The 26,492-nt window shown below is 37.1% G+C and overlaps 1 protein-coding gene across 3 annotated transcripts in view; it reads left to right on the top strand.

Moving 5' to 3' along the window:
- The first annotated feature begins 7,070 nt into the window (after positions 1–7,070).
- Positions 7,071–26,492, top strand: part of SGCZ (sarcoglycan zeta) — a 199,301-nt gene continuing 179,879 nt past the window's right edge. For all 3 annotated transcript variants that reach the window (XM_063309828.1, XM_063309829.1, XM_063309827.1), the window contains exon 1: positions 7,071–7,265. In XM_063309828.1, coding sequence (XP_063165898.1) covers positions 7,071–7,265 — 195 coding nt within the window. The remainder of the gene's footprint in view (positions 7,266–26,492) is intronic.

The raw sequence follows: 26,492 nt of genomic DNA, 5'->3' as shown, positions 1-26,492 counted from the left end.
CCAAAATGACCATTGGGGGGGTGCCAGAATGGGTGTAGAATCCATGTTTGCCCCAGGTGACACAGACCCTAGTTGCAGCCCTGACCCGCCCCCAATAATATGCTTTTTTTTTGGTACAAAGGTTTTTAAACGTGAAGATTTTGGTGGCAATCTTTCCCTCACCATTGAGCATTTATATTCAACAACATCAGAAGCCCCACTGTAGATACTATTAAAAGTTAACAGTAATTCTTAATTGTTTGCTATTTGGGTCACCTTCAAAATACGTGGAACTGAAAACTTACTGATGCATGCTAGTAAGCAAAAAAATAATGTAATTCTTTTATCTAAATGGAATTTTAGAATATAAATCAGCATGGTATAGATTAGTTAATTACTGCATAGTAAACAAATCTGTTATTAGGCAGCATCATAGAAGTATTTTAAACAAGGCAATACACTGTCACATACATACAGCATGTGACTACACTGGTTAGAATTCCATATCTTGGATTTTTGTTTCAATATCTATTGTTACCTAGAACTCCCAACCAATCTCAGTAATTTAGTCAATTGATGTCCCTCCCCCAATACTTTTAGAAGGTTTGTTAGGTTTTGTTTTTGAATTTTTCGGGGGGGAGGGTGACAATCCAAGCTGAAGAACTTTCCGCTGCAAAGAAGATTGGAAGTCTCTTCTTTAGAGATTTTTCTTTTTCTTGCTTTTTTGTTATTCTTCACTTGTTTTACCCTTTTGTAACCTTTTTCTTTTGTGTTTCTGTAGTTTTTAAAATATTTGTAAAATCTTCTATTCATAAAAAAATATTTTTAAAAAGCTGCTGAAGCACTATCCAGGCTTTATTCCTTTTCCATTATGCAGTGTTTACTAACTTGTTTTTTTTTTCTCAAAGATTTGTAATAGTTTCTCAGATGTAATACCCAGAAGAAAAGGGTATTTGTTTATCTGCTTTTCATTTTTAATTCAGCCAGCGTAATTTGTATTGCTTATAGTAGCATGGGAGTCCTTCCTTGCACTTTGCCATTCTCCAAATTTTGTAATACAATTTTCTTCTCAAAAATTTTACATGCAAATGTGTGCATAGGGAAGCTGAGTGCAGAAGTATTTTGAATGAAGAAATTTCAGGATCAAAAACTGTAGACTGGAGAAACTGCATATAAAACAGATATGAATTTCCATTTGTTTATTAAAATTGCAGACTGATTAAATAATAGAACAAACTGCTGATGGCATCTTTAAGAAATTGATACAGATTAAAGACAGGCTGTTCTGCCCTTCTAACCAGCGTCTTTTTTCAATATTATACTGCCTTTCATATGCCTTGGTAGTTAAATATTTTTCAACGGAGTGATTCAATTTCACGTTCAGAAAATAGTATTTTCCTACTATAACTTTATTTGAAAATAAAGCTAATGACTGGTATGCACACAGCACTATATGCCAGTGCTTTGACAAAACTGTGTGTTTATGGGTTGTATTATTAAATGTGAGATACTATTTCTTACAGAGAAAGGTCAAAATCATTCATCTTTATTTTGGCTTCTTAACGAATAAAATCGTATCAAACCAGTGAAAGTCTACATTTCATTATTGTCAGTTGTTAATAGTAAAAGGTTTAATTTTTCCTATAAAAAATTGCAGGTGATCATACTGAACAGATCATAACTTTCTATTACAGAAAGAGGAAGAAGACAGAAATGAGGGGGTACTGTAAAAATTAATCTAGAACTCATTAAAGCAATTTTACTAAATACCAGAAGATTAGTAATCTAGTGAAGATAAGTACCCCGACATTCTCAGTTATTAATTTTTCTAAAGTGCCATGTATTGAGACTAGTTTAAAATGAAGGATAGAATTATTTTAATTGAAAACTGTGAACGATTCTCCCCTGGAGGTTCCGAGTCATTTCCTTTTATCTTCCTATGTCTCAAAGAGAGCAAGAAGCACAACAGATAAGGCCTTCTGCCTTATCTTTTTATTTTTATTGAGAGTGAGCTATGAACAGTGTATGTTAGAGGTTAGCAAGGAGTCAGGCAGCTATACTCCATACAAGCAAGAACCATGGCCCTTTCATATGTTACTTCTATATAGCTTTCTGGCTCATGGAGATGGTTTTCTCCTACTTTGCTCCAGGGCTGAAGAACACACTCTCTTTCAGAGTTACATTTGGTCTCTTCTCCCTAAGCATGTGGAAAATCTTACAGAAGTTGCTAGCCACTTTGAGAAAGGCATGATATGGGTGTGTGTGTGTGTGGACAAATGAATAAATATTCTAAGAAGCCAGGGCCACCCCTTTAGCCAGCATCCTATCTTATTTCACAAACTGGTAAGCATGTCTGCGGCAAGAAAACATGCACACCACAGCTTCCCTGGCCACAGTTGGATTCCAGGATCTGCTGAACAACTGGATTCCAGGATCCTCTGAAACCTACTTGCTGAGAAGTATTCTACATATGTAGGTTTTCCTTTGACCATCCCCTATGATGGTTCCCTGGGAGAAGTGGAAGTTATCATGGTGGGGCCTGTGTTATGACTCCTTCACCTTTTTCTTTTCGCCACTGATCGGTTGTACAAGTAATGCCCCATTTTGTCCAGTTGGGTCAAGTTGTTGGAACTGGAGATAGAAGCCAGCAAACCTGAAAGCTGAAGCCTGAAGGGCAGCTGTCAAGCAGTCCTGCTTCTTTGAATAGGGAATGCCCTGTCTCCCAAAAGAAATACCACTGTATGTAGGGCTGCAGACAGCCATTGTCTTCAAGAAGAGTTTTGTGCCCTCTCTTTCTATTCCACTTCCCTTTTCCGTCTTTGTCATTTCCTTCACCTTTTTAAACTTCCTCAGAGCTCTTTAACAAGGAGACTATTTTGCTGCCAGGTCATGTCTACAAACAACCCTATTGAACTAAAGTTAATTGTGCAGTACTACAAAACCTCAGGACTCCCCCACCCCCATCTAAGCCTCTTGCTCTTTAGTGGTTGCATAGTGCCTAGATTTAAGAAACCAGAGTGGAGTTCCCCTTTCCTCTGACCCTGGAAAGAGCGAATGAGACCTGAACTCATAGACTTGGAGACAGGTCCCCAGCTTATGGCCCATCCTCCAACCATGACATATTTTCAGTCATATCATTGACAGTTCTGAGTGAATCAGCTGAACACGTTTGTGCTTTGTCCTAGAAGCTGAGGAATGGTGTGATCTGAAGTAATGTGCCTATATTCAATTATAAGTCTGCATCTGCTGATGACATCACTGTGCTTATAATTGGAGAGACTGTATTTGTTCTTCTGCTATAACATAGCCATCACATTGCTTTGGAAAGCACACCTTGCTGAGTTAAGGGGTCCAATCCCTTTGTCATCTTTTCAAAAGTCTTTCAAACACTACTTTTTAAAAAGGCTCATAAGAGCAGCTTCGTAGTTAAAGTGCTGGACTAAGAGCTGGGAGACAAGGTTGTGGTCCTCAGTCACAGAAATTGGCTGGGTGACCTTGGGCCAGTCACCCTCTCTCAGCTCTAGACTGTGAAGCTGAAAAGCACATAGCAGCTTACACTGGGCCAGCATGGTAGATTGTAATCCATAACTTTCAATGAAGACTTCTTCATCCTGGAGTGATGGATTCAGGCTAATAATCATCATCATTGGCTTAAATTATTTCTAACTGTTGATTTTATTTTTTTTGGTTTTTGTTATAGCTTGATGTTTTACTGTAAATCAGTAAGTCCTCAGTACTTCATAATACAATTAATAAATTAGCCCTTATCACATTTGTTCGTTTGAAGTATTTATATGAGACTGTTATACAAACATCTTCAGGCAGTGTACACCATTAAAATACCCGTTGCCAGAATAATATACATTTAAACTTATTAACATTAGCCCTATATGTTCAGCCACACTAGCACGAGTTTTCAAGTGCTAAGATAAAAATATTTTCTGCAAGCATCTAAGGTGTTGCAAATCTGTTAAAGGCCATGACAAGTTTCTAGGCAGGTAATCATAATTTCTTTCCATCACATTTTCATTCATTTTGTGAATGACAAGCAAACGAGATTAATTCCTTGGTTGTAAATGTACAATATACTAAAATACAATATTTTAAAATTATTTTTAAGCCAAAAATTGTACTTCAACATTTGGAGAAAGGTATAATCTGAAGGATAACTGTGTTCTGATTCATAGATAGGTCTGGGAACTTGAAATAAGTTCAGAATAATTAAAAATGTGGACCAAACAAATTCTTCATTAGCGATAGTCATGGATTCCCCATTTTAAGTCATGAGAAATCACCCACTAGTTAGTACACCGGAGCTATCCCTGAGACATAAAATTGTATTAATGCACATGGAAATTTTAACAAGGTTGTTCTGACAGAAAAGTATTTACTGTAGCAATAATCCAAGCCAATTAGTGACCTCATTGCCAGATAATAGGATCAGGCTTGGAGCAGCTGTGTTTAGCAAAAATCATATTTTAACATTGTCTGTAATTCTAAAATCCTTCATTTCAAAGTCGTCTCATTTGTTTAAATAACCACAGGATTAATGGCTTCAAAATGTGAAATGGTCATTTCTGTTCTTTGGATGAATAAATATATTTCAGAACAAGGAGTTTGTTGTGAATGCTTGCATCTACAAATGTGAATTACTTTGCAAATTGACATTGGAGCTGTCCACTTACATTGCTATTTCATACCTTTTCACATTCACGAAAGGTTAGTTGCCTCCTCACCAGCTTTGCCTCAATCATTATTAATGGAGACTTGGTTGGGTGACCCATTGTCTTTTAAGCTGAACTGGAACAATTACTGATGCCCTCTTTTATGGCTAAGAAACTGAATCCTTAAAGTTGGAAACTTGCAAGATTTTTGTTGTATTTTATGTTCTCAGAAGTCAGTTGCTTAATGTGCAGTGAGTTAATTTCACTTGTAGTGAATTGCAGGACATAATGATTGAGTGTAAGGTATACAACTCTTTATTTTTTAAATGTCATATAGTAGCACCACTAGGGAATTTAAGGGTCTTGGAGTTATATGCATCCCTGCTGTATATTCCACTCCTTATCTCTTCAACTTACCTCTCTCCTCTTGCTCTGCTTACTTAAACCCAGCTTACTTACTTAAACCCAACTTCATAGCATATGTGGTCTTTCTCTTCTATCCCATACTGCAGCATTGCCACCATTTTCTTTCTCTCTTATAATTTAAAAGAGTCTGGGAATGCTGCTCAGCAAAGTAGCAGTTGCATCTCACATGTCTGTTTCTCAAAGGGTCTTGGGAGGCAAAAGAACCAGAGATAGCAGACATCTGCTTTGTTAAAGGATTTTTGTGATGTTGAATTTTGGGACTGTCTGGGCTACAGAGCCATTGGCCTACACTTTCTGATTCAGGTCTCAGTGCAGCAGTAATTCATGTAATCTGTAAGTTAAATGGGTTGATCTAGGTTGATCTAAAAAAAACCAAACAGGATCAGACCTGGTTAATATTTAGATGTGAAAGTATGAAGAAATCCTAGGACTGTAAGCTTACTTGGGAAGATAAAGAAACATTTTAAAAGAAGGCAGTGACAAACCACTTCCCTATTCTTGCCCAGAAAACTAAATGGATCCTTTCATGGAGTCAGCAGGAGTCAAGCTCAGCTTTAAAGGTTGACTTTATATTGCTGTTGTGGAATTTTATTTCTAGACTGAATAAAAACACAAGCAAGGCATGTTGTCATTCAAAGAAAGCATGGGTGGATGGTAGTATGACAATCCTGATCATGGGAGGGTTATATGAGGAAGGGAGAAGAACAGAGTGAGAAGGGATGGAATCATCTATGTAAGTTACAATAGGTACTTACTACATGGTAGGTAATTACTCAGGTTGTTGTTTTTCAGTTTCTTCAAGTGAAAACAAATTTTAGACAAGATTTTTTTAAAACTCAGAGCCATAGAAGTTTTAATAAACATTATACTTGATAAAACTAAGCTGATTTTGGCACTGAAATAACTATGAAGTTTAATTGATCCAAGATTTCATTTATTCACCTTATTTTATCTTATCAATCTAGCTTTACCATTTTCAGCCTTGTAATAGAGCACTTATCCATACATACTACACATGGAACATAAATAAATATCAGTCAGACTGATGTTCTTTAAAAGTGCAAGGCTAGATATATCCCTGGAACCTTTTCCCTATAGAGCAGGAAAGGAGAGTCTGTGATTCTCCAGATGCCACTGCACTATATCTCAAAGACACCTCACTGTTGCCCTTACTGGCTTGGAGCTCTATGGAGTTGTACTTCACCAGTATTAGGTAGAAACTGATTCTGTGTTCCTATTCTAACAATAAATGTTGTTGTTAGTTGCCATCAAGTCATTTATGACTCATAGTGACCCTATGTATAACAGAACGAAATGCGCCATATGCCTGACTGGTCCAATGTTTGCATCCATTGTTGCGATAATTGTATCAATCCATCGCATTAAAGGTCTTCCCTTTTCTTCACTGGCCCTCAACATTTTAGAAGAAATACAACCAAAATGCTCCCTAGAGGTGAAGATAACTAGGCTTATACTAACGGTAAATACATGCTCTTAAACCAGAATCAATCTTTTCCATTCAGAAAAGGAAAGATCAAAACCTGAAGGTAGTAGTGATCAAAGTGCTTTTATGTGGTCTCCTGAACCCTTCAAATTCATTCTGTATATGGTTGTATGTAATGTTAATCCAGGGCGGGTTTTTGTTTTAATCATTTAGTAAGTTAGAGTCCCTGAAACACAGATAACCCTTAGCCAGAATAAGTGAACTTCCTTATCACACAAAGGAAATAATTGCATATACATCAAGGTGTGAATCCAACCATTATGCATCAGCTCTACAGATCTGGATACTTTATGGAAGTCCATGTTTTTGTCAGAAAAATCACATTTGTTTCTTTAGTTCCTTTTTGCTTTGCGTTGTTTGTAAAAACTGAAATAAATCATTAGTTTCCAGAACAGAAAAAAGGATTTCCTTAAGGATCCCTTAGTCAAAAACTGGGCATATTTTAATTGTTCAGATAAATATTTAATGCTTTGTTTCCTTCTTGTTGTTTCTAACAGATGACACGGGAGCAGTATATACTGGCAACACAGCAAAACAGTCTGCCAAGAACAGAAAATCCTCAATTTTATCCAGTAGGGATTTATGGCTGGCGAAAGAGGTGCTTATACTTCTTTGTCCTCTTGCTGTTGGTTACCATGATCGTTAACTTAGCCATGACAATATGGATCCTGAAAGTAATGAATTTCACAGTGGTAAGTAGCTTTGGGGGGGGGGTCTGGTTTTTCCATATCAAAGGGATTTGGTATGATTACTTAGTGTTATCTTTCAGTTGGTTTTCAAACAGCTTTTGAGGGTTTAGAGAGTAAAACAATGGTGTAAAGTGTCCTTTATCTGTTTGGAACTGAATGTTCACAGGAGTAACTACTAAGTGTCAAGTGCCGGACTAACAGCAAATTGATTCTGAACATGGTACTTCTCTTTCTGGAGCAACCTGGCTGGATATTGCTGATAGACACGATGATCACTTAGATCCAACAAGTGTCCATTCTTAATTCATGTAATTTGTAAGAGGAGACCAAGGCAGCTATTCCTGAATTTTCAGCAATGACAATTCTGGATGGAATGGAGGAACTGAAATTCAGGGAACACAGGGAAGATACCAAGATTAGGATAGGCTCTTATGAAGAAATAATGTCTTTGACCTGAGCCTACTTTGATTTATGAGAAAATTGCTTTATTGGATTGGGCCAAAATTTACTCCAATTTATGGTCCCATTTATGGGAAATGTAGCACAAAACATTTGAAGTGAACATACATGGCAATCAAATAAGCACTTATAATGCAGATTTGTGAGGTTTATATCTCAGTTCAGTAAAAGAAAGGCTTGGATTTTAAAGAGTTACACAGGGGATTCAGTGAGATAAAACCATTCAAAGTGGGCAGGGGAAAAGGGAGAAGTTTGAAGAAGTGATTCACTTTATGTATTGTTCAGCTATAGGACAAGGCAGAAACAGAAGTTTTTCCACAAAGAAGAAAGCCAGAATTTTTGAGGCCTTCTCCCACAGCAAAAAAAAAAAAAAAAAAGACAAATTTTCTAGATGTAGCATTCAAACATACATATGCTAAGGGGGAGACCTTTTACCCAGGAACCCCTTCACTAAGAATAGAGAGTTAAATAGATTTTTTTAAAAGAAAAGTTCTAGATAGAAGAAATAAGGGGGAGAGGGCAATCACCTTTCCTTTGTAGTGTTCTGGTAATCAGAATTCAGTTAGACCCTTTAAGAGTTAAAAGGGAAATAAAATAGGGGTTCCTTATCAATAAGTACTTTGCCAGTTCTCTTTGACTAAGTTTGCTGTGTGGTCCTTGGCTTCCTGAAGCCACTGTTCTCCAGAGCTGAGGACTCAGACCACTTCAAAGGGTGGATATTTGTATACCTCTCCTTTGCCTGATTCTAAATCCAGCTACTCTGATAAAGCCAACTCTTCCAGGCTGTCAGACCAAACATGTGCTTCCAAAGTCTAAGAAAGCAAAGTATTGGAGAGGGTTGCTTCACCTTCTGCAAGGCCACCAACTCAATGGGAGACACCGACACATCTTTTCCTGCTTGAGTGTCAAACTGACTGGTTGTACCAGTCTGTGGAGTCTGGCTTTAGAGAGCTTAAAGAGGTTTCAATCTGTGGTAAGCAAAATGCTGGCAACAAAGGGAAAGCTTAAGATTGCCCTGGCTTCCCATCTCCACATTTTTCCTGAGTGACTTCAGCTATGGATAGAAAGGGCAAGAGGAGAAAAGGAGAACCGGTCTCATTAGAGCAAGAGAAAGAGGTGGGAGTTTCTTTCTCATTTTATCCATTTCTGCCCTAAAAGATGAGTATTTCAAATATAGTATTCCTACCAGGAAAGCCTGATGACAAAAGAAATGGTCAAATCTATTAACAAAAGAGCACCCAACAAAAGAGAACAAAAGGGAAAAGGTTGAGCCAAGCGATTGCCTTGGATTGATGGCTTCCCTCCTGGCCTCAATAAAAGACTTACCAAAAGCTTGATGGTCCTGGAAAGGTTCTCCAGACTTCTTTGATCACCAAAGGAGGTTCCAAGGAAGAGCTGATGAAAAGCATAATGCCTGCTGCTCTGACTAACAAAGGAATGCCCCAGGGAAAGTTTGTGCCTCTGACATTTTCTTATGCAGATACCTTTTGCTACATTGGCCACTATTTTACCAAAACTCAAATCAGCAATGCTAAGTGGAAGAGTTATGGGGGAGTGCCTGTGTAATCTTAGTTTTGCAAAAGTTATCCTTGGGTCCTTTTTAATATTAGCTTTATTCCCTGTTTCTAGTAGAATTTCAGTACATAGGGAAGTCATGGAAGAGCCTATTCGAAGCACTCTGCTTTCTTCAAATTGGGGACCAGGTCTCAGACTTCCTTCTGGTGCATAAGCAAATGAGTTTGATTGAAAAAGAAAACTGCTTCCTGAAGTCAGTGTTTTTGACCCCTTGGCATGACCACAGTATTAAGTTTAAGCAAGTACTGAGCCACACTGAGTGTGCAATTTAGAGGAGGATGAAGCAAATTATGTTACATTGCAGGTTAGGATGTATGGTTCCCATTATACCTAAATAACCACAGGAACTGCTCTAGTACTTTAGCTAGAATTACTTGTCAACCATTTGAAGTATAGACCAGGTCAGGAAACAGACTCTACAAGGACTATCGCAACTCTATTGTTGCAATGTGTAATGACATAATCTTGAACAGGCAGAGACTCTTTCAATCACCCCTCTTATTCTAAAGAGAATCAAAGCAAGGCAATCATGAGTTTCTTTCCCACATCCTTTTTTATGGCTAAGCTGATGAATACACAACCACCCTTGCATTCCTTCTTCAAGGTGTCTCCATACTCCACTACCTGCCTTCTTATTCTATTCCCTTAATTTTTTAAAATGTTGGAATTAGTGTGATTTAGACATGTAAAGCATAGTGAGATTTCATACAAGTGCAGAATCCCTGAACAAGATGATAACATCTTGTAGTGCACTATAGAATTGAAATCTGAATTTAGCAAGCAGAGTGTCCTGCTTCTGGTTTCACTACTGACACACACAGTTGCTATGGTAATTCACAGTTTACTCAAGGTCAAGAGATAATAACAATCAAAGCATGCAAACAGATCTCAGACACTTGCTTGAGTGCACAAAAAAATAGACCAAAATCATCCAAAGTTCTGAGTGCCAGCCAGTGCAGTAGGTTTCTTACACAAACAGGATTAACAGGAACATCATACAAGAGCTGGAGATCCAACATTGTTTCCAGGAAAAAGAATATGGGTGAGGGCTGTCTCTTAAACTGGGCTGCAACCAGCTGTCACTAATCAAGAGATTTACTCCCTTGCTTGGCAAGGAGCCTCATAGAACTACCCTGCTCTCCACTCACCAGGTGCAGGGACTGGGAGGCCTTATGTCATCCTCATTTGACTGCTCCAGCTGTCCAGATGATGCCTGTTTTTCATCAGCCTCAGCTGACATTCCACAGGTTCAGCTGGAGCAGCTTCTTCAGATTTAGATTCAGCCTGGGTCATGATACAGAGGGGAAACAAAGTCTTTTGTCTGTTGTTTGCTTTACTTTTTGCTTAAGTTATATACATTGGGCCACAATAATTATACAATAAGAATTTTAATAATTTAAAAAGTTACCATTTCAATTCTAATCTACCTTATAACTAAATACAGGTTTACATGACTTCACTTTATATGAAATTTCAAGAAATCACTTGATGAATGGGAACATTTTCTCTTTGATACTAAATCCAAATAGATTGGGTATAGTTGACAACTAATATTTACTATTATGGTTACTTTATAGGAATGATGCTGGATCTGTTCAGATAGGAAGATGCAGAAGCAGAAAAAGAGTAAGGCCAATATCAAATATATAATTAAAGCAAAATTAAAAACGTAACATAATAAAACATAACTGCATGGACAAGACCAAAACAATAACGCACACACAAACAAACAAACAAAAAACATCCAGACCTAAACAGTCTCCAGACACTGGGTCAGTACATTGACAAATTTACTTGCACAACCTGGGATTGAGATGTACATTTGGGTATCATCTGCTGATGATGGTATTGATGATACTGAACCCCAAGTGGATGGATGACTGCACCCAGCAGTTTCATGTAGAATTTAAATAAAAGGGTGAAAGTGTCAAGTCACCCCACAAGAAGGGAATGCAGGAGCAACTACTCCCCACCTATCAACACTGTCTAGAAGTGACCACTGAGGAAGGAGGCAAAATACTGAAACCCAGGGCCTTCCATTCCTAACCCCTGCAGAAAGATACCGTGGTTGATGGTATCAAAGACGACTGAAGGATCAAGGAGCACAAGGATACACACACACACACACAGAGTATATATGTTTTGCTTAAGTAAGAACCAGAAACGTCAACTTTCTTATAACAATTTAGGATGGTGGGGACAGTATATCATGAGAAAGCCCTTTAGCTGGCCATTAAAGACTTGGGCATTAAAACAATACTATACTGCAGACTCGCCTTGGGAATATATCTAGGTTGCAAACATATAGGAATGGTGCTTTAGCTTGGAATGGAAAATGGCAATGATAGTAAAGCCCTTACGAAATTCTATAGTGCAACCGGTGTAGAGGCAAACAAAGATAAAATTGGTGAAGGTATACAAGAGTCATTAGCAGGTAAAAGAGAAAATAAGAGACACCTTAGCCTTTGGAAAAGAGGGAATGTGAAAAACAGACTGAAGAAAATTCCACCTAAATTCTGCATGGTATAAAAGGGGGCAGAGGAAAATTCTGGCAGGCTTTCAAGATTCTATTATTAAACCCTACCACAGTAGAGTAGAGTTCCAGCAGTTCTTGCAGTTTGTATTTGCTGACCTAGCCTACCTGGAAAGTCTGACCACTTGTAATAATGTATTCATTTGTGATCATTGTGGACTAAGAGTTGTTACAGAAAAGGGTTGTTGGAAAAATGAGCAGAAGAGGGCAAACAAAGGGCAAACAGTAATTAAAAAGCTAGGAAAGTTGAGGAATTTGTAGCCTGTGGCAAAGTGGGTGAAGCTGAAAACATAACAGATACATTTAAAATAATGTATAATTTGGAAAATGAGTATAAAGGAAAGGTTTCCCCCTTATTTCACAATATTAGAACTTAGTTCCATCCACTGAAACTAAATGTGGAATGGTTCATAATCTAAAAAAGGTACTTCTTTACACTACATGAAGTTCAAGCACAGAATTCTCCAGTGTCAGTTATGCTGATGGCCACATATCTAGATTTTATTTTATTTCATGGACCAGACAAACTTAGGGAAAATAGTTCTATGAATGTCTTGATGGCTGTACATTACCTACAGAATCAAAGGGAATTTGCTTTTAATTCCAGTTGCCAGGGAACAACATAGAAGATGGCTATCGCTTTTATGTCCTGAGTTTCTTATATGTATCTGAGTGATCACTGCTTGACTGAGAATTTTCAACAAGATAGCCCTTTGAGCTGATCTATCAGTTCTTATATTCTTAAGAATTTCAGAGAGTATGGAAATTCCTAATTTTCTTCGATCTATATTTATGCATAGGCATAAATATTTTCCTATAGTAGTTGAAGTTTATTTCGTATCTGATTCTGGACATGTGGGTTTGAAAATGCTAGCCATATTCATCTTCCTTGAAAGATCTTGAAGTCTAATGCATTTTTATGGTATTAGATATTTTGCTGAGTTTTTTTTCCTATTGTTTGCCAAGCGTTATTGGCATAATGTATAGTTACTGCCAAAGGTCTACCTTTTCACATGAAACTTCTCCATCCTTGTCATTGCTTGAACAGGCAACTTTCATGAATAATCCTAAAGATCTCCTATTTCAAATCTCATAATACATATTTTTCAAAAAACAGATTAGGCACATATAATGCACTTGAAACACTGAGGGATCTATTAAAGGGAGAGAAGGACTTACAGAGAGTAGAATGGAGAGAGAAGAACTGAGAACAAACTGATTTATTCCACAGATTCTGATATTTATAAAAAGTAAACATTTAAATTTTCCCCCATTTATACTTTAATGACAGTGTGATGCTCTATTACATGATAATGTACATATCCTACTTGTGCCCTTTACAAATATTTTTTTCAGGCTCAGATGCCTTCAGCAGATTATTTTTTTAAAAAGCAGAAGTAGCAGCTCCCTAATGTAGATGCATATTTGGCTATAAAAACTTTCTGCTTCTCAGAACCAGACACTGAGGCAGAAAACAAGCAAACAAAAACCCGTCAAGACAGGCTTAAAGAAACAACAACAATCTTTGCATATACCAAGTCTCTTTTAACATTTTAATTGTTGCTACGCAGTGCTGCTTTGAGATGGCTTTACCTATATTCTCGCTTTGATATGTTTTAGCACCTTTGTAATAGCTGTTTTTCCTGCCCACTGATCAAAATTAAGTTTTTCTCATGATGATGGAGGGGGGGGAGAAAAACTATGTGGAGTAGGAACTAAAAAGCATTGCTCCAATGTTCAGGAAGGGATAATTAAGAACCCCTCCCCTTAGTTGTGTTCATGAAGAAAAATTGTTTTGACCATATGCCCTTTGAACAATTGATACACAAAAACACAGACAGACACACATCGATACAAGTGCACATCATAAGGATTTTTTTAATGGATGCTTTTGGTCAAAAGGAGCTGATTACTTTGAATTTATCAATCTGGTCCTTGGGAATTCCCTCGTCCTCCACCTTATCTTATACTGAAAGAAAAGTTTTAAATTATGGGAAGTTTCCAGAATCTCTGGTAATGAAGGATAGGACCACAAAGGGCTTTTGTTGCTGCTGTTGTTGTTGTTTTGGAGGGGAGTATTGCTTGCTTTTAAAGTAAGGTTTCTTCACTGCTTCATTGTTCTAAATTTGGTTTGAAAGTTTTTATTTTTGTTGTCACAGAAATCTGATGCAATTCTGTTTCTTTCCAGAAAATCTCCATGAATTAATCCTTTGAATAGCAAAAACAATTAACCTTTAACTTCAGTTCTTTTGTTTTGTTTTTCCATCACTCATTGTCCTGACACATGTTATTACATCCAGACCCCTGGTGTTTGTTGGAAAGAGGAGCTCTTGAAATATTATCCTTTCCCCAAGGGCAACTGTCACTTTGTCATTCTGAAGTCACCAACTTGTGTGCATGCAAAATTCTAGCATTTGATTCATTGCCATTTTGGTAAATAGTTATCTGAGAAAAGAGCTGCTAAGGCAACATACTCTTTTCATATATCATTGCTCTGTTTTCCTGTCAATTAGAGAGTTGGGAGGTAATGCAGGTTTATTTATTTATGTACAAATGAATGCGAACTGTTTTCTGTCTTTGGTGGAAAACCTCAAATGGTAATCATGGACCCCCAGAGAGATCTAATAGGATCAGATTGTTGTGATGTAATATTCATTTGCAAGCATTAGAACTTTGATGATGAAGTTGATTTGAAATGATTGGCCATTTCAGTATAATATGATAGAAAATAGAAGGCATGGGGAGAGAGAAAACTTGAGAGACATTTTCAAACCAAATCATATAATTCCAGTCTCATGGATTCCTGCTTGGGATTACTTGTCAGCCATTCAATACTTAATTATCTGAAAATTATACCAGGTGAAATGCAGACTGAAAATTCTTGAAGAAACTTAAATTCTTTTTTTCTTTCCTTTGACGAGTTTCAATCTTACATTCCTTCATTTGTATTAATCAGTGCAGGGGAGGTTGGTGTGAGTATTCCTTTCTAACCATCTGTTTTTCCAAATTTGAATATAAATGGGCTAGCTGTATTGATTCAGATCCTAATAATTTGGCTGTTTGGATGATTCTAGGTAGGTTATATACTATGACATGGTAAACATAAGGCTCATTGCAAGTTAGCTTGTTTAGAACAAGATGAAATGCTGAATCTGAATACGAACTGACTTCTTACTGATATTTGTAATCCATTCTAGGAGCTTCTTTAGTTAGAACTGAGTAAGGGTATTTTAAACAAATATTAAACTGTTAGAGGGCCTTTAGTTCTTCACACCCTGGCCCTGTCTCCTGCTTTGGGGTAGTGTGTTGCCACCATCTATCTTCTTGGTATGCTTCACTTGGTGTTTTCCCCCAATCCCACTATGTGGAAGAAATATGGTTCTTACAACCTATCCTGTCTTTCTGGCAATAATAAGCTCAAGAAGCAAAAAGAGAAATAATGGCTGTCAAACCACCTCTACTACCCCTTTATAGCATCAAGGTGTACCTTTAGAGGAATCAGCGCTTCTTCCCCACCCTGTGAAAGATAGACCAATCTCCCAAGAGTTAAATATAATCAGACTTTATTTTTAAAAAAGAAAAAGAAAAAAATGTAAAACCCACATTAGAACTTTAAATATTAACATGCAAATATACGGTGTTGAAAAATAAAAGTTTCTGAGCTGTTCAGATTATGAGAAAACAGTAGCTTTATTGAAAAGAGAAAGCAAGAAAATACAGCAGACATTAATGCTCCACGCAGACTACAAGATGATAGTGGTTTGCTATAAATAGGATTTCTTCATCCCAAAATCCCAATAAAGAGATGGAAAATCCCAAATATTCTTACAGTTATTATCACAAGATGGTTAAAGAGGAATCAAATATTAGAACCTCTGAATCATGCTGATATTACAGTTTCTTAATATATGGAGCATTAAAGAATTTTAGAGTCAGCACAAGCATGAACAAAAGTTCTAACCGTAAATGTAAATTCTCTGGTTGATTCTTTGCCTGACCTATTTCTATAGAAACAAAAGACTCTTCCTTCTGCTTTTCAGTTTATCTGGACATCCTCGCAGATTCCTGGAGATTCCAGTGGTATATCAAATGCTGTTTGGGGAGGTGGTACACCCACTAGATTTCCAGTCTCCCTCCAACAAACTTTTGTTAAGAAATTTGGAAAAGTCAAGACAAGATTACATGGTATCTCCATTTAAGTTCTCCTTTAGGCAAGTGGAAAACAAACTATTTTATATCTGCAATTGGGTATCCTCTGTGGTACTGTCAGCCTTGCAAGGAAGTCCAGACAAGAAGCACACCCAGGAATACTTCTTTTTTAAAAAAATATAATTTTATTCAAAGTTTTAAAAACAAGAGTGAAAGTTAATACAAACTAAAATAGAGTAAGAAGGAAAAAAGCAAAAGAAATAAAAGAGAAAGTTAAAGTGTGAAAAGAAAAGAAAAAAGTAGAAGAAAAAGAAAAAAGATACAAAGAAATGGATTCCAATCTTTTTAACATCAGTTATAATTGTAGATTTACCTCTTCCTCTAAAGTTACATCATGGTTGTCTTTTTTCTATAATCTATCCTATCTAATTGATAAAATCATAGATCATAAGTTCATTTTTTCTGTTTTATGCAAAAAGTCCATAAGGGGTTTCCAGTCAGCAATAAATGTAGATATTGTCTTTTCTCTAATCAAACAGGTCAATTTGGCCATCCCAGCAAGTTTTTTTCATCTTCTCCAATCATTCCTTCATTGTAGGTATTGCCAAATCCCAGATGTACTAGCTCTAACTTTATTATAATATTACATTAACAGAATCTTGCAAGTCTGAAAGTACATCTTTCCCCCCTCACCTTTATAGTCCAAGAAACTAGGAAGCATCCTTTCTGAGATGTTTGCCACACCCCATTTATTCTGCAGGCTAAGCTGCCTCTTATTTGACCATTGTCCAGTCTGGGGCTGTTCATCCTGTCTCCCAAGGTCACTCCCACATATTATTATAGGTACTGTGATATCAACGTTCTTCTGTTTTCTTCTTAACTTTGTCAATGGGCTGAGAAAGAATCATTGTGAATCTAAAACACAGTAATGCAAGCAGCCTGAATTTTCTGAATCTGTGATACCACTTGGTGTAAATTAGGAACAGCCTCTGTATTTTCCAAAAAGATGGTTGATTAAGATTTTAGAGAAAGTTACTGTAGCGGCTTTCTGAAGTTTTGGATTTCCACATCAAGTGGTGCGGACTAGTATGTATTGATTCCTTGAATCAATGGTTTCCTTTATGTGGTTTATAACATGTATAATCCATGACTGAAAACAAATCTAGTGGGAGATGGAAGGGTGGCTCCTTGCTTTCCTTAACTTTAGGGAAAGTCATCTGCTTTCTTGTAGCAAATTCTTATTCTTTGGGTCCCCTCCTATTTCTGGAAGAGGAGAAGGAAAAAGAGAAATAAACCTTGCACTCTGCTACTTATCACATGGAGCCAAACCTGAAGATTAAAGAAAAAGAGTATCAGCAGTGGTTTTCTCTTGTTGCAAGAAGTAGCCACAATTGTTTCATTTTTTCCCCTTTAAAAACAGCCAGAGGAACCAGGATAGGGTAGGATAGGATAGGATAAACTTTTATTGTCATTCCACTATACACCAAGGTGTACATTAAAATGAAATTTTGTTGCAGTTGGTTCACAAAATATAATTACTATAATATATAATATATATTCTTTACCATACCACTCCCCTAATCATTATCCCTAATAAATATCATGGTCCTACATACAGCATGTACCACAATGAAGTAAGAGGGGATTATTAAGAGTTCAGGAGTCTAATAGCCCAGGGGATAAAACTATTATCTAATCTAGCTGTTCTGCATCAAATGCAGGGACACAAACAGAGGTCTCCACAGCTATAAGTGAGTAGTGGTGTTTTTTTTTTTTTTTTTGTTGAATAAAAGATGAATGTCCCTCAAGCTATAACAGGCAGGGCTGTGAGGCACTTTGGATTTGAAGGCAAAACGTGCTTTAAAGTGCATGGAGGTGCTTCCTTAGCTTAGAACACCTGAGTCATTTCTCAAGTTACATGGCTTCCCTCTGTAGCCCCAGCATGATTCTAGGAAAAGGTTCTGTGGTTTAATGACTTTCAGCATCCTTTTGCTTTCAAATCCAAAAATTCACGTAGCCCTAGTAGCAAGTCTTCCTACTGCCCATGAAGATAGTAATAGTTCTTGCTTACAATGGGCATTACCTGAACCATGTGGTTGTTAAGGAAATCGTGCAGTTCCCCATTGATTTTCCTTGCCAGAAGCTGGCCAGGAAGGTCAAAAATTGTGATCACGTGAACACATGACACTGCAACAGGCATAAATGAGAACCAGTTGCTGAGCACCGAATCGTGAACATGTGAGCGCGGGGATGCTGCAACAGTCATAAGTGTGAGGACCAGTCGCAAGTCAGTTTTTTTCAGCACCGTCATAAGTCCAAACCATCACTAAACAAATGGTTGTTAAGTGAGGACTACCTGTATTATCTTAAATCTTTACAAAGAAGTGACTAGTGCATCTGAGACAACATCTGCTTGCTTTCAAAAATATAAAACCATCACTAATCCCACCCCTCCAATAAAGTTAAAAACATTTCTTAGAGAAATCAAGAGATTTCAGGTCCACGGGGTATGTAAGTGATAATTACCTTAGATTCCTCCAGTTCACTTTAAAAGTGAGTCAGTTAAATAAATTAAGAGGGTAAAAGAGCAGGTATTACCAAAAATTTCATAAAAAGGCTAATCTCAGCAGAAATAGTCTACTATATTATCAGTAGGTATAGAAATGGGATAATACAGAAAAGGAAAGGAAAAAAGGAAAGGAAATGGACTCACAGAAAGCAATTTAAGCAATCTAAGCCTATAAATATTTCAAAATAATGTGTCCTATTTATCTGAAATTTTTGGCTGGGTAGTATTTCAGAATGTTGATAATAAGCCTATAAAATACAGCTGCTTATTAAAACAGAAATGAAAAGACTTCCTCAAATATTAATTGCTACATCATAGAGTGCATTCCATTAGCAGCACAGAATGAAGCTATTTGTAAATCTTATATTAATGGCTGGATCGTTGCACTAGGAAACTGATGTTATTTATTAACCTGTTTTTCTGAAAAACAATTAGGCAAGCATTCTCATATCCTGTGAACCAATCAAATAAGGGAAATGCTGTTTTGTTTTGTTTTTCTAGAGAACATACCCTATGGTTAGAAGAAACTCAAAATCAGTTAAATAAATCCCATGTACAAAGGAAGCAATGCATGTACACAAAGAATAATTTTTACAGGTTCAGAAAGGAATGGAATATATTCATACTTTTTACTTCTATCTCTCTTTAGTCCAATAGTGATAATCATGATAGGATCGCTACAGGAGAAAGCATCAAGTCTGACTTGCTTCAGCAGAATGGAGCCTACTTGATTAAGAGAAGCTACACAACACACACAATAATTAGCCGTAAAGCCATTTGTCAGTGCATGCAAAATATATACGAATAGTTCAATCAAGAGAGCCAGTTTGGTGTAGGGGTTAAGCTTCAATCTAGTAAACAGAAGACTGTGAGTTCCAGTTCTGCTTTAGGTACAAAGCCAGCTGGGTGACCTTGGACCAGTCTCTCTCAGCCCTAAGAATGAGGCAATGGCAAGCCACTTCGAAAATTCCAGCCAAGAAAACTGCAGGGACATGTCCAGAAGTCACCAGGGATCAACACTGACTCTAAGCACTCCCCCCCCCAAAAAAAAGTTCAGTCTAAAGATCAGGATGGCCAATGATTTTTTCTTCACATACAGTATTAGTAATGTGTCAGGAAGACAGAACTGCTATGAAGGGGGTGTAGCTCTTGCTTTCCTGGTGGGAAGTTAGCATCCTGAGATAAGAACAAATGGCTTTGACCAGGAGTAAAATGCCAATATTTATTTCCAGCAGGATCCATGGTAGTTTTTATTTTAAATTCCAGGATGGAATGAAATGAAATATTCTATAAGATATCAGATTTGACTGATATATTTTTGCAGGTCCCATCTGTGATCTTTTTATTTTTGTATCAAGAAAAGCATTGATTTGACAACTGTTTTCTAAAATAAATCCAGATTAAACTGAACGCCTTACATAATTAAGAAGAGAAGACCCAATGCCAGTGTAACTTTTGAAAGTACCAGAATTACCATGTTGGAAGGAGCCATTTAGCCACTGAGTCCAAGCCACTGTTCAGTGCACTGAATCCAAACTAAAGCATCTGCAACAGATGGCTCTTGTTTAACACATCCAACAGTGGACAGGGTTTTCTGAGCTGTTAGATCAACCACCTGTTTACTGGATTCAGGCTCCTCCTGGGTCATAAAGGCAGCCAGGGAAGTGACCTGTGGTTGGGTCCATGCTGTGGTATCCTCTCTGTTGGAGGAGGTAGTACCTTTTGCTTTGAAAGAGGTGGTGGTGTGCCCCCTCCTCAAGAGGCCATTCTTGAACCCAAGAGTTTTCAGTAACTATCAACCAGAAGTGGGTCAGCTTGAAGCTGATGAGAATCCTGAAAGTAGAATATCTCAACCTGTTTCAGTCAGGCTTCAGGCCTGGATTTAGTACTGAGACAGTTTTGGTTGTACTTGTCAATGCCCTGTGCCACAGTCAGGATGGAAGTGGTTATCCAACCTTGGTGCAACTTGGTATTTGAGTGGCCTTCAATACCGTTCACTATAGTCTCCTTCTGAGCTATCTCCATGGATTGGGGATAGGCGGGCACTGTTTTATGATGGTTCTCTTCCTTTCTCCAGGGCTGGCTTCAGTTAGTGCAGATTGGGGGAGGGGGGAGAAAGAGATTGCTCCCTAGGCCCCTCCTACATGAAACCGCTGGGTGAGATCTGCTAATTTGGGGTTGCTGTTATCAGTATGCTGAGTATACCCGGTTATATCTTTTACCCCCAGCCAGCCAAGTGAGTCTGTCAAGGTTCCGTCCCAGTGCCTGGAGGCTGTGCAGGTTTGGATGGGGAGGAAGCATCTCTGACTCAATCCTACCAACGTCAAGTTGCTGTGAGTGTTTGGGCCACCTAGGTCTGGGGATGTTCCACCTTTAAACTTGGATGGGGTAGCACTTCCCCATTTAAGAGTGGTATGCAATCTGTGGGCCTTCCTGAATTCACAGCTCCTATTTAAAGAGCAGATGGCAGGACAGCCTTTGCACAGCTTTATCTTATGCACCAGTTGTACCCTTTTACTATATCTGTTGTACCCTTGAGACAGTTACTTACATCCCAGTCACCTTCTGACTTGACTATTGCAATGCACTCTACCTGGGTCTGTCCATGAAGATCCAATTCAGTTAGTCCCAGAGATTTATACTGTTCTTGTTCAAAGTAAGCAGGCATTCCCTGATTATTTATCCATCTTTAAGCTTTAGTTCATCTTATTCATCATACTTTTCAAAATTGCTTCCAGTACTTCAATTGGAGAAGGCTAAGATAAAATAAAATAGGAATTAAGTTGTTTTTTATTCGTTTAGTCGCTTCCGACTCTTCATGACTTCATGGACCAGCCCACGCCAGAGCTTCCTGTCGGTCGTCAACACCCCCAGCTCCCCCAGGGACGAGTCCGTCACCTCTAGAATATCATCCATCCATCTTGCCCTTGGTCGGCCCCTCTTCCTTTTGCCTTCCACTCTGCCTAGCATCAGCATCACCATGGTATCTTCACTGAGCAATTGGTTCTTGACCTTTCATTTTATTTTGAACGTATTTCAGAAAAATACCCACTTCCACTTCCTTCCATCAGGTCTCCTGATGAAGCACTCCATGTTTTAACAAAACACATAATTAATTAGCAGTCCTTGTGAAGAGAATGCTACTCATTGTGTGGGCACCTATGTAACATGGACCAACTAATCTCTCTTGTCAATGCCACACATGCATTCTATCATTTTCTTTCAATTTTTTTCCTTCCTTTCCAGTTCTAGAAAGGAATGAATGAGAACTCCACCTGAACACTTCTAGTTTTCTTCCTAGGTCTTCAAAATCTATGGTGACATGGTTATAACTGTTCTTTGTAAAATAACTCGTTCCCACACGAACTGTGTAAAGGGATCATTGTCAGGGTATTTGGTAAAATCTGAAGGTTGTTCTGTTACATCACTTACTCACAGGATTGGAAAACAATACTTTTTACAAGCTGAAAGTCCAGTTGGCACACAGTTGTTTCAGCTTCTTTAGGTAGTGAGTCACAACTATGCTCACTCACACCATGAGTTTTCCCCTCAAAACTGACTGCCTGGTTAGATAGTTTTTCACTTGCTAATCTCCGATGATTCATCTAAAATGCCAAGCACTTTCTGAATGCTTTTGAGAAGCAGAACGGATGGATTAAGACTAATAGTTAAACCACAGGAACTGTTGTGTAACATGTCTCATTTCTATGCTTTGAAGATTTTAAAAATTATTTCTATAGCTTTAAACGTTCTGTTTATTTTGCTTTTTCTTTTAAATAAATCTAGTGCCCGTACTTACTGAAAGGCTGTTTCAATTATATGCACCTTCAATACTTTCTGTCTATTTCTTTTATATATATATATATAAAAATTTTTATTAGGTTTCAAAAGAAGAATAAAAACTACAAAGAAACCAAAAAACTACAAAGAAATAAAAAAAACTGAAGAAGTGCAGAAATACAAGAGAAAAAATTTTCAAATTTATAAAAAGATGTGTCTTCTGACTTTTAACAGCAAGGATATACAAAAATTTCCATAATCAATTTCTTACTCTATATTAAACCAAAACACCACATTATTTCTATAAGTCATTCCACTTTAACACATAATAAAAATCACTAAGTACAGTTACTCCTCCCCCTTATATTAAAATAAAGAAAAAAAAATCATATAAACCTCCTAAACATCTTTCTCCCCTCCAAAAGATAAAAATATTTAATTATTCCCTTCCTACCAGTGTTCTATACATTTCTGTCTACTATAATAAAACCAAAGACAATTCAAAACAGTAATTCCATCTTTAAAAGGGAATAACATTGATCAAATCCTTAAAGCAAACCAGTTGGTTTCAGTTCATGTGTAATTTCTTTATAGAATGGATATTATAAGGCAAACTGTTTTGGTTACAATTTGTACCAAATATATTGATAGCAAAGATAGATATATTAATTTGAGAATCACCGATATAGAAACATTTACTTTCTCTTTACATAGTGCACCTCCTTCTCCCTCTCTCTCTCTCTCTCTCTTTGTGTGTAAATAAAACACACAGACATACATACATACTGTATATTTGATTTTTTTTGCCTGAAAGTTATTAATAAATTTATTACAAGTTTATTGAGCAGATGGTGTTTTAGTGAGCAATCCTATGTCAACTCTGAATTCACTGGGACATGTTTGCAGCATGTTAGTTTATTTCTTTTAATAACAGTCAAAAGAGAGTTAATAATAATGCTAAACTTATTAGAGAAGTTAGACCATGTATGTTGACAAGCTGCAACAATACTTATTTGCACTGGTAAAATACTGTTGGAGTAGGTTCATTAGACATGCTTAGATTTTAAAAAGTGTTTGGGACAACTCTATTAATACATTTTAGATTTTTATTTATTTATTTAAATTTTAATTTTTTTAAACTCTATTAAATTTTTATTTTATTTAACTTCTGAGTTCTCATTTTAAAGCCATGGGTAAACTCTCCTGGTAGCCAAGACTACACTACATTTATGGAGTGGATGCAAAGTGAGTGTAGCTATGTAACATGAATGAACAGGGTCAATATTTTCTGCTTTTCTTAGCCTTGGTGTGTGTGTGCATTTTTTTTCCCCACCTGAAAATGGACAGAATTGTGTCATTGATTTCTAGCAATTGTGGTCAGATGTGGCTTGAAAAAAAGGAGATTCAGAAGTCACCTTTGAGCCTCTCCTCTAGAGGTACTAAGTTGGGAAGGATTGGAGTAGAGCTGTAAAGAAAGCTGGACATTTGGGAGTATTATAGGAGATAAATACAGGAGCTTTGCCTTTAAGTGACCTTTTGAGTTGGTTGTTAAGAATGTTGAGAATGACAGTAATCAAGTGCAAAAAACACAGCAAAATGTTCCAAACATTTGCCTTTACTGACAAAAAGGAAACAATTCCCTGTCACAGAAAAGTGATGGCAAATATATGCTAGAAAGGCTTCATAGCTGTAGAAATCAATCAATGTCCAGAGTACATAGATTGGGTTGAGGTGTTGCTTGTACAAAGTGTACTTGAGCTGACAAGCACACTCCATAATGTTCACAATCATCATGGAGTGCACTTTTTTGATAATTCTCCCTCTAACAGTTATTCAAATAAATGCAAATCTCCCCAAAAGTATGTTCCATTAGTGAAGGCAAATACATTTTGAAAAGGACATTTTGGGGTCTTTTTCAAGGTGAACATGACAATATATGCTTTTTAATAACTACTGTAAGGAATCATGTATATTTTATTTATTTATTTCTTCAATCTATGTAGCCGCCCATCTCACATACATGACTCTGGGTGGCGCACAATTTTTAAAATTTATCTATTAAAACACATAAATACTTAGTGGGTACAAAAATTTCTAAACAGATTAATTGTAAAAATTAATGGCCTAAAATTTCAAGGAATGGTGATCTAATGAGATGGCTGCATGGCTTCTAAGATCATTCTCAACTATCTTGTTATTAATAATATTGTTGATATCTTTCTAAAGCAAACAAATAAATAAATTGGTCTAAATATTATATAAAGCTGCTACTTATAATGTAGAATGTACTTATAAGTGCATAGAAGACCATATGAGGTGACAAGCGGGACAGCCATGTATTCAAAATGGCTTCACACACTGTCCCAAGCCATGACTGTTTATCCGTGGTCTGTAAATCAATTTCAGTGTGCTGGTTTCACATAAATTACAACATCACATGGTCAGACTTAAAGCATGACTTGTCTTCACACAAAGAAGATTTTTGTCTTCGAAAATTCTCCACTTATGAAAAAGAGATGGGTGAAAATTTTGTTTGGTTCATTTTTTAAAATATGAAGTTCAAACTTCTGGAATAAAACTGGAGGTTTAAACCTGGGGTTTAGCAGAACTGACAATAGAGTTATCAAAGGTTTTGTCCTTCCCCTTAATGCTAGCTGTGAGATGAAACCCATTTTCCAACCGCCTTCAGATGGGGGAAAAATAAGAAAATTAGTACCTGGAATTTATGAGATTATAGAGGGATTTTCTACAAGCTTTATGAAACCAGTAATGTGCTATCTATAACTTACAGTTTAGCTTAAACGGGTTCTGAACTACTGGGCACACTCTGTATCCAAAACATTAGAGATGTGCTGCAAAAACTTCTGTAATACAAGCAGATGGAAATATGTATATGCAAATGGAAGATATGGTTAGAGATAATTCCATTAGCAGCACCATCTGATTCATCCTGATAATCAAAGCACTGGCTCTCATATCGTCTTTCCTTTCTATAAGAATGTATGAGCAAGCCCTAATTCCTATTCTAAATAGCATCCCTACTTCCAAGGAACTTGGCATGCCTTTCTCAGTTCTGCACAGTTGTTATCAGCTTTGCTGTGAAACAAAGGAATCTCTTTATGTAGAGCAAATTTGCAATTCTTGCCAGTAACAGAGGGATTTTGCTAATTCTTGCCAAGAATAGGTAGCAAAACATACACTGCCTGCCAATCAAACTTCATTCCACAGCACTTTTGTCTTGCAATATTTCTTGCTAAGACCAAGTATTTTTTTTTCCCATGAACATCCCTTAAAAACTTAGATTCTATTTATCCAGGTAAAAGGTTTGTGTGCTTTGCGTTTATAAGGCTGGCTTTATATCTCAGTGTATTCAGTCACAAAGTCAGTGCTAAATTAAGTTTACCATCTGTTTTTTTTTTCTTTTTTTTTGCTGGTCCTTCTTCCTTACACAACAGAGGAACAATTATTCCAATTGAATTTGCTGATTTCAGTCAATGAACATTTTGTTCCATGCAAGGTCCTTACCGAAATTCTCATGCAAGTTCTTTACCAAAATTCTCCACAAGCAGAATGAAAAGAATTTTAAAAATTCAGCTGTGGAATAAAGGAAATGAGAGAACTGGATCTATCCCTAATTACAATTCATATATCACAGTCAATTATTAGATTAACAGCTTCCAGTCTCTTTTCTGATGAATGAGGAAAAAATAAATTAGGGGGGGAGGATCCCTCAAAACCCCTTCTCAAATGTTTCACTCTCCTTGATAAATTTCTTTTAATTTCCTACAACATTATTTAGAAGTTTTCTCAGGGCTTCCAAATTCATTTGAAAATTCACTGTAAAGCCTCAATCAGAAGCCTTAAACTCCTAATTCCCACTTTCAGCATTATCCCAAGGAAGCTGGATTAGGCCAGAGGCATAGACAAAGTCAAAGCCTTCCAGCATCTAGCTGCTTCTTTGGCAGGTGTAGTCACACTTTTTGACTGTTATGATAGGAAGGAGAAATGACACCTGCTTCAAGCCTGCTCCAAACAGTTAGAATTTCTGGCAAATCCCTATTTCTGAGAGATTTGGAAGTGAGGCTGGATGGTGCTGCTTGTCTGGAGTAGCACCGGTACTTTGGAACAGCCTCCTGGTGGAGATCTGGCTGGCCCCTTTTGTTGG

Source organism: Candoia aspera, chromosome 8 (assembly GCF_035149785.1).
Source record: "Candoia aspera isolate rCanAsp1 chromosome 8, rCanAsp1.hap2, whole genome shotgun sequence".
Lineage (NCBI taxonomy): Eukaryota > Metazoa > Chordata > Lepidosauria > Squamata > Boidae > Candoia > Candoia aspera.
This window is presented reverse-complemented; position numbering and strand designations above follow the sequence as displayed.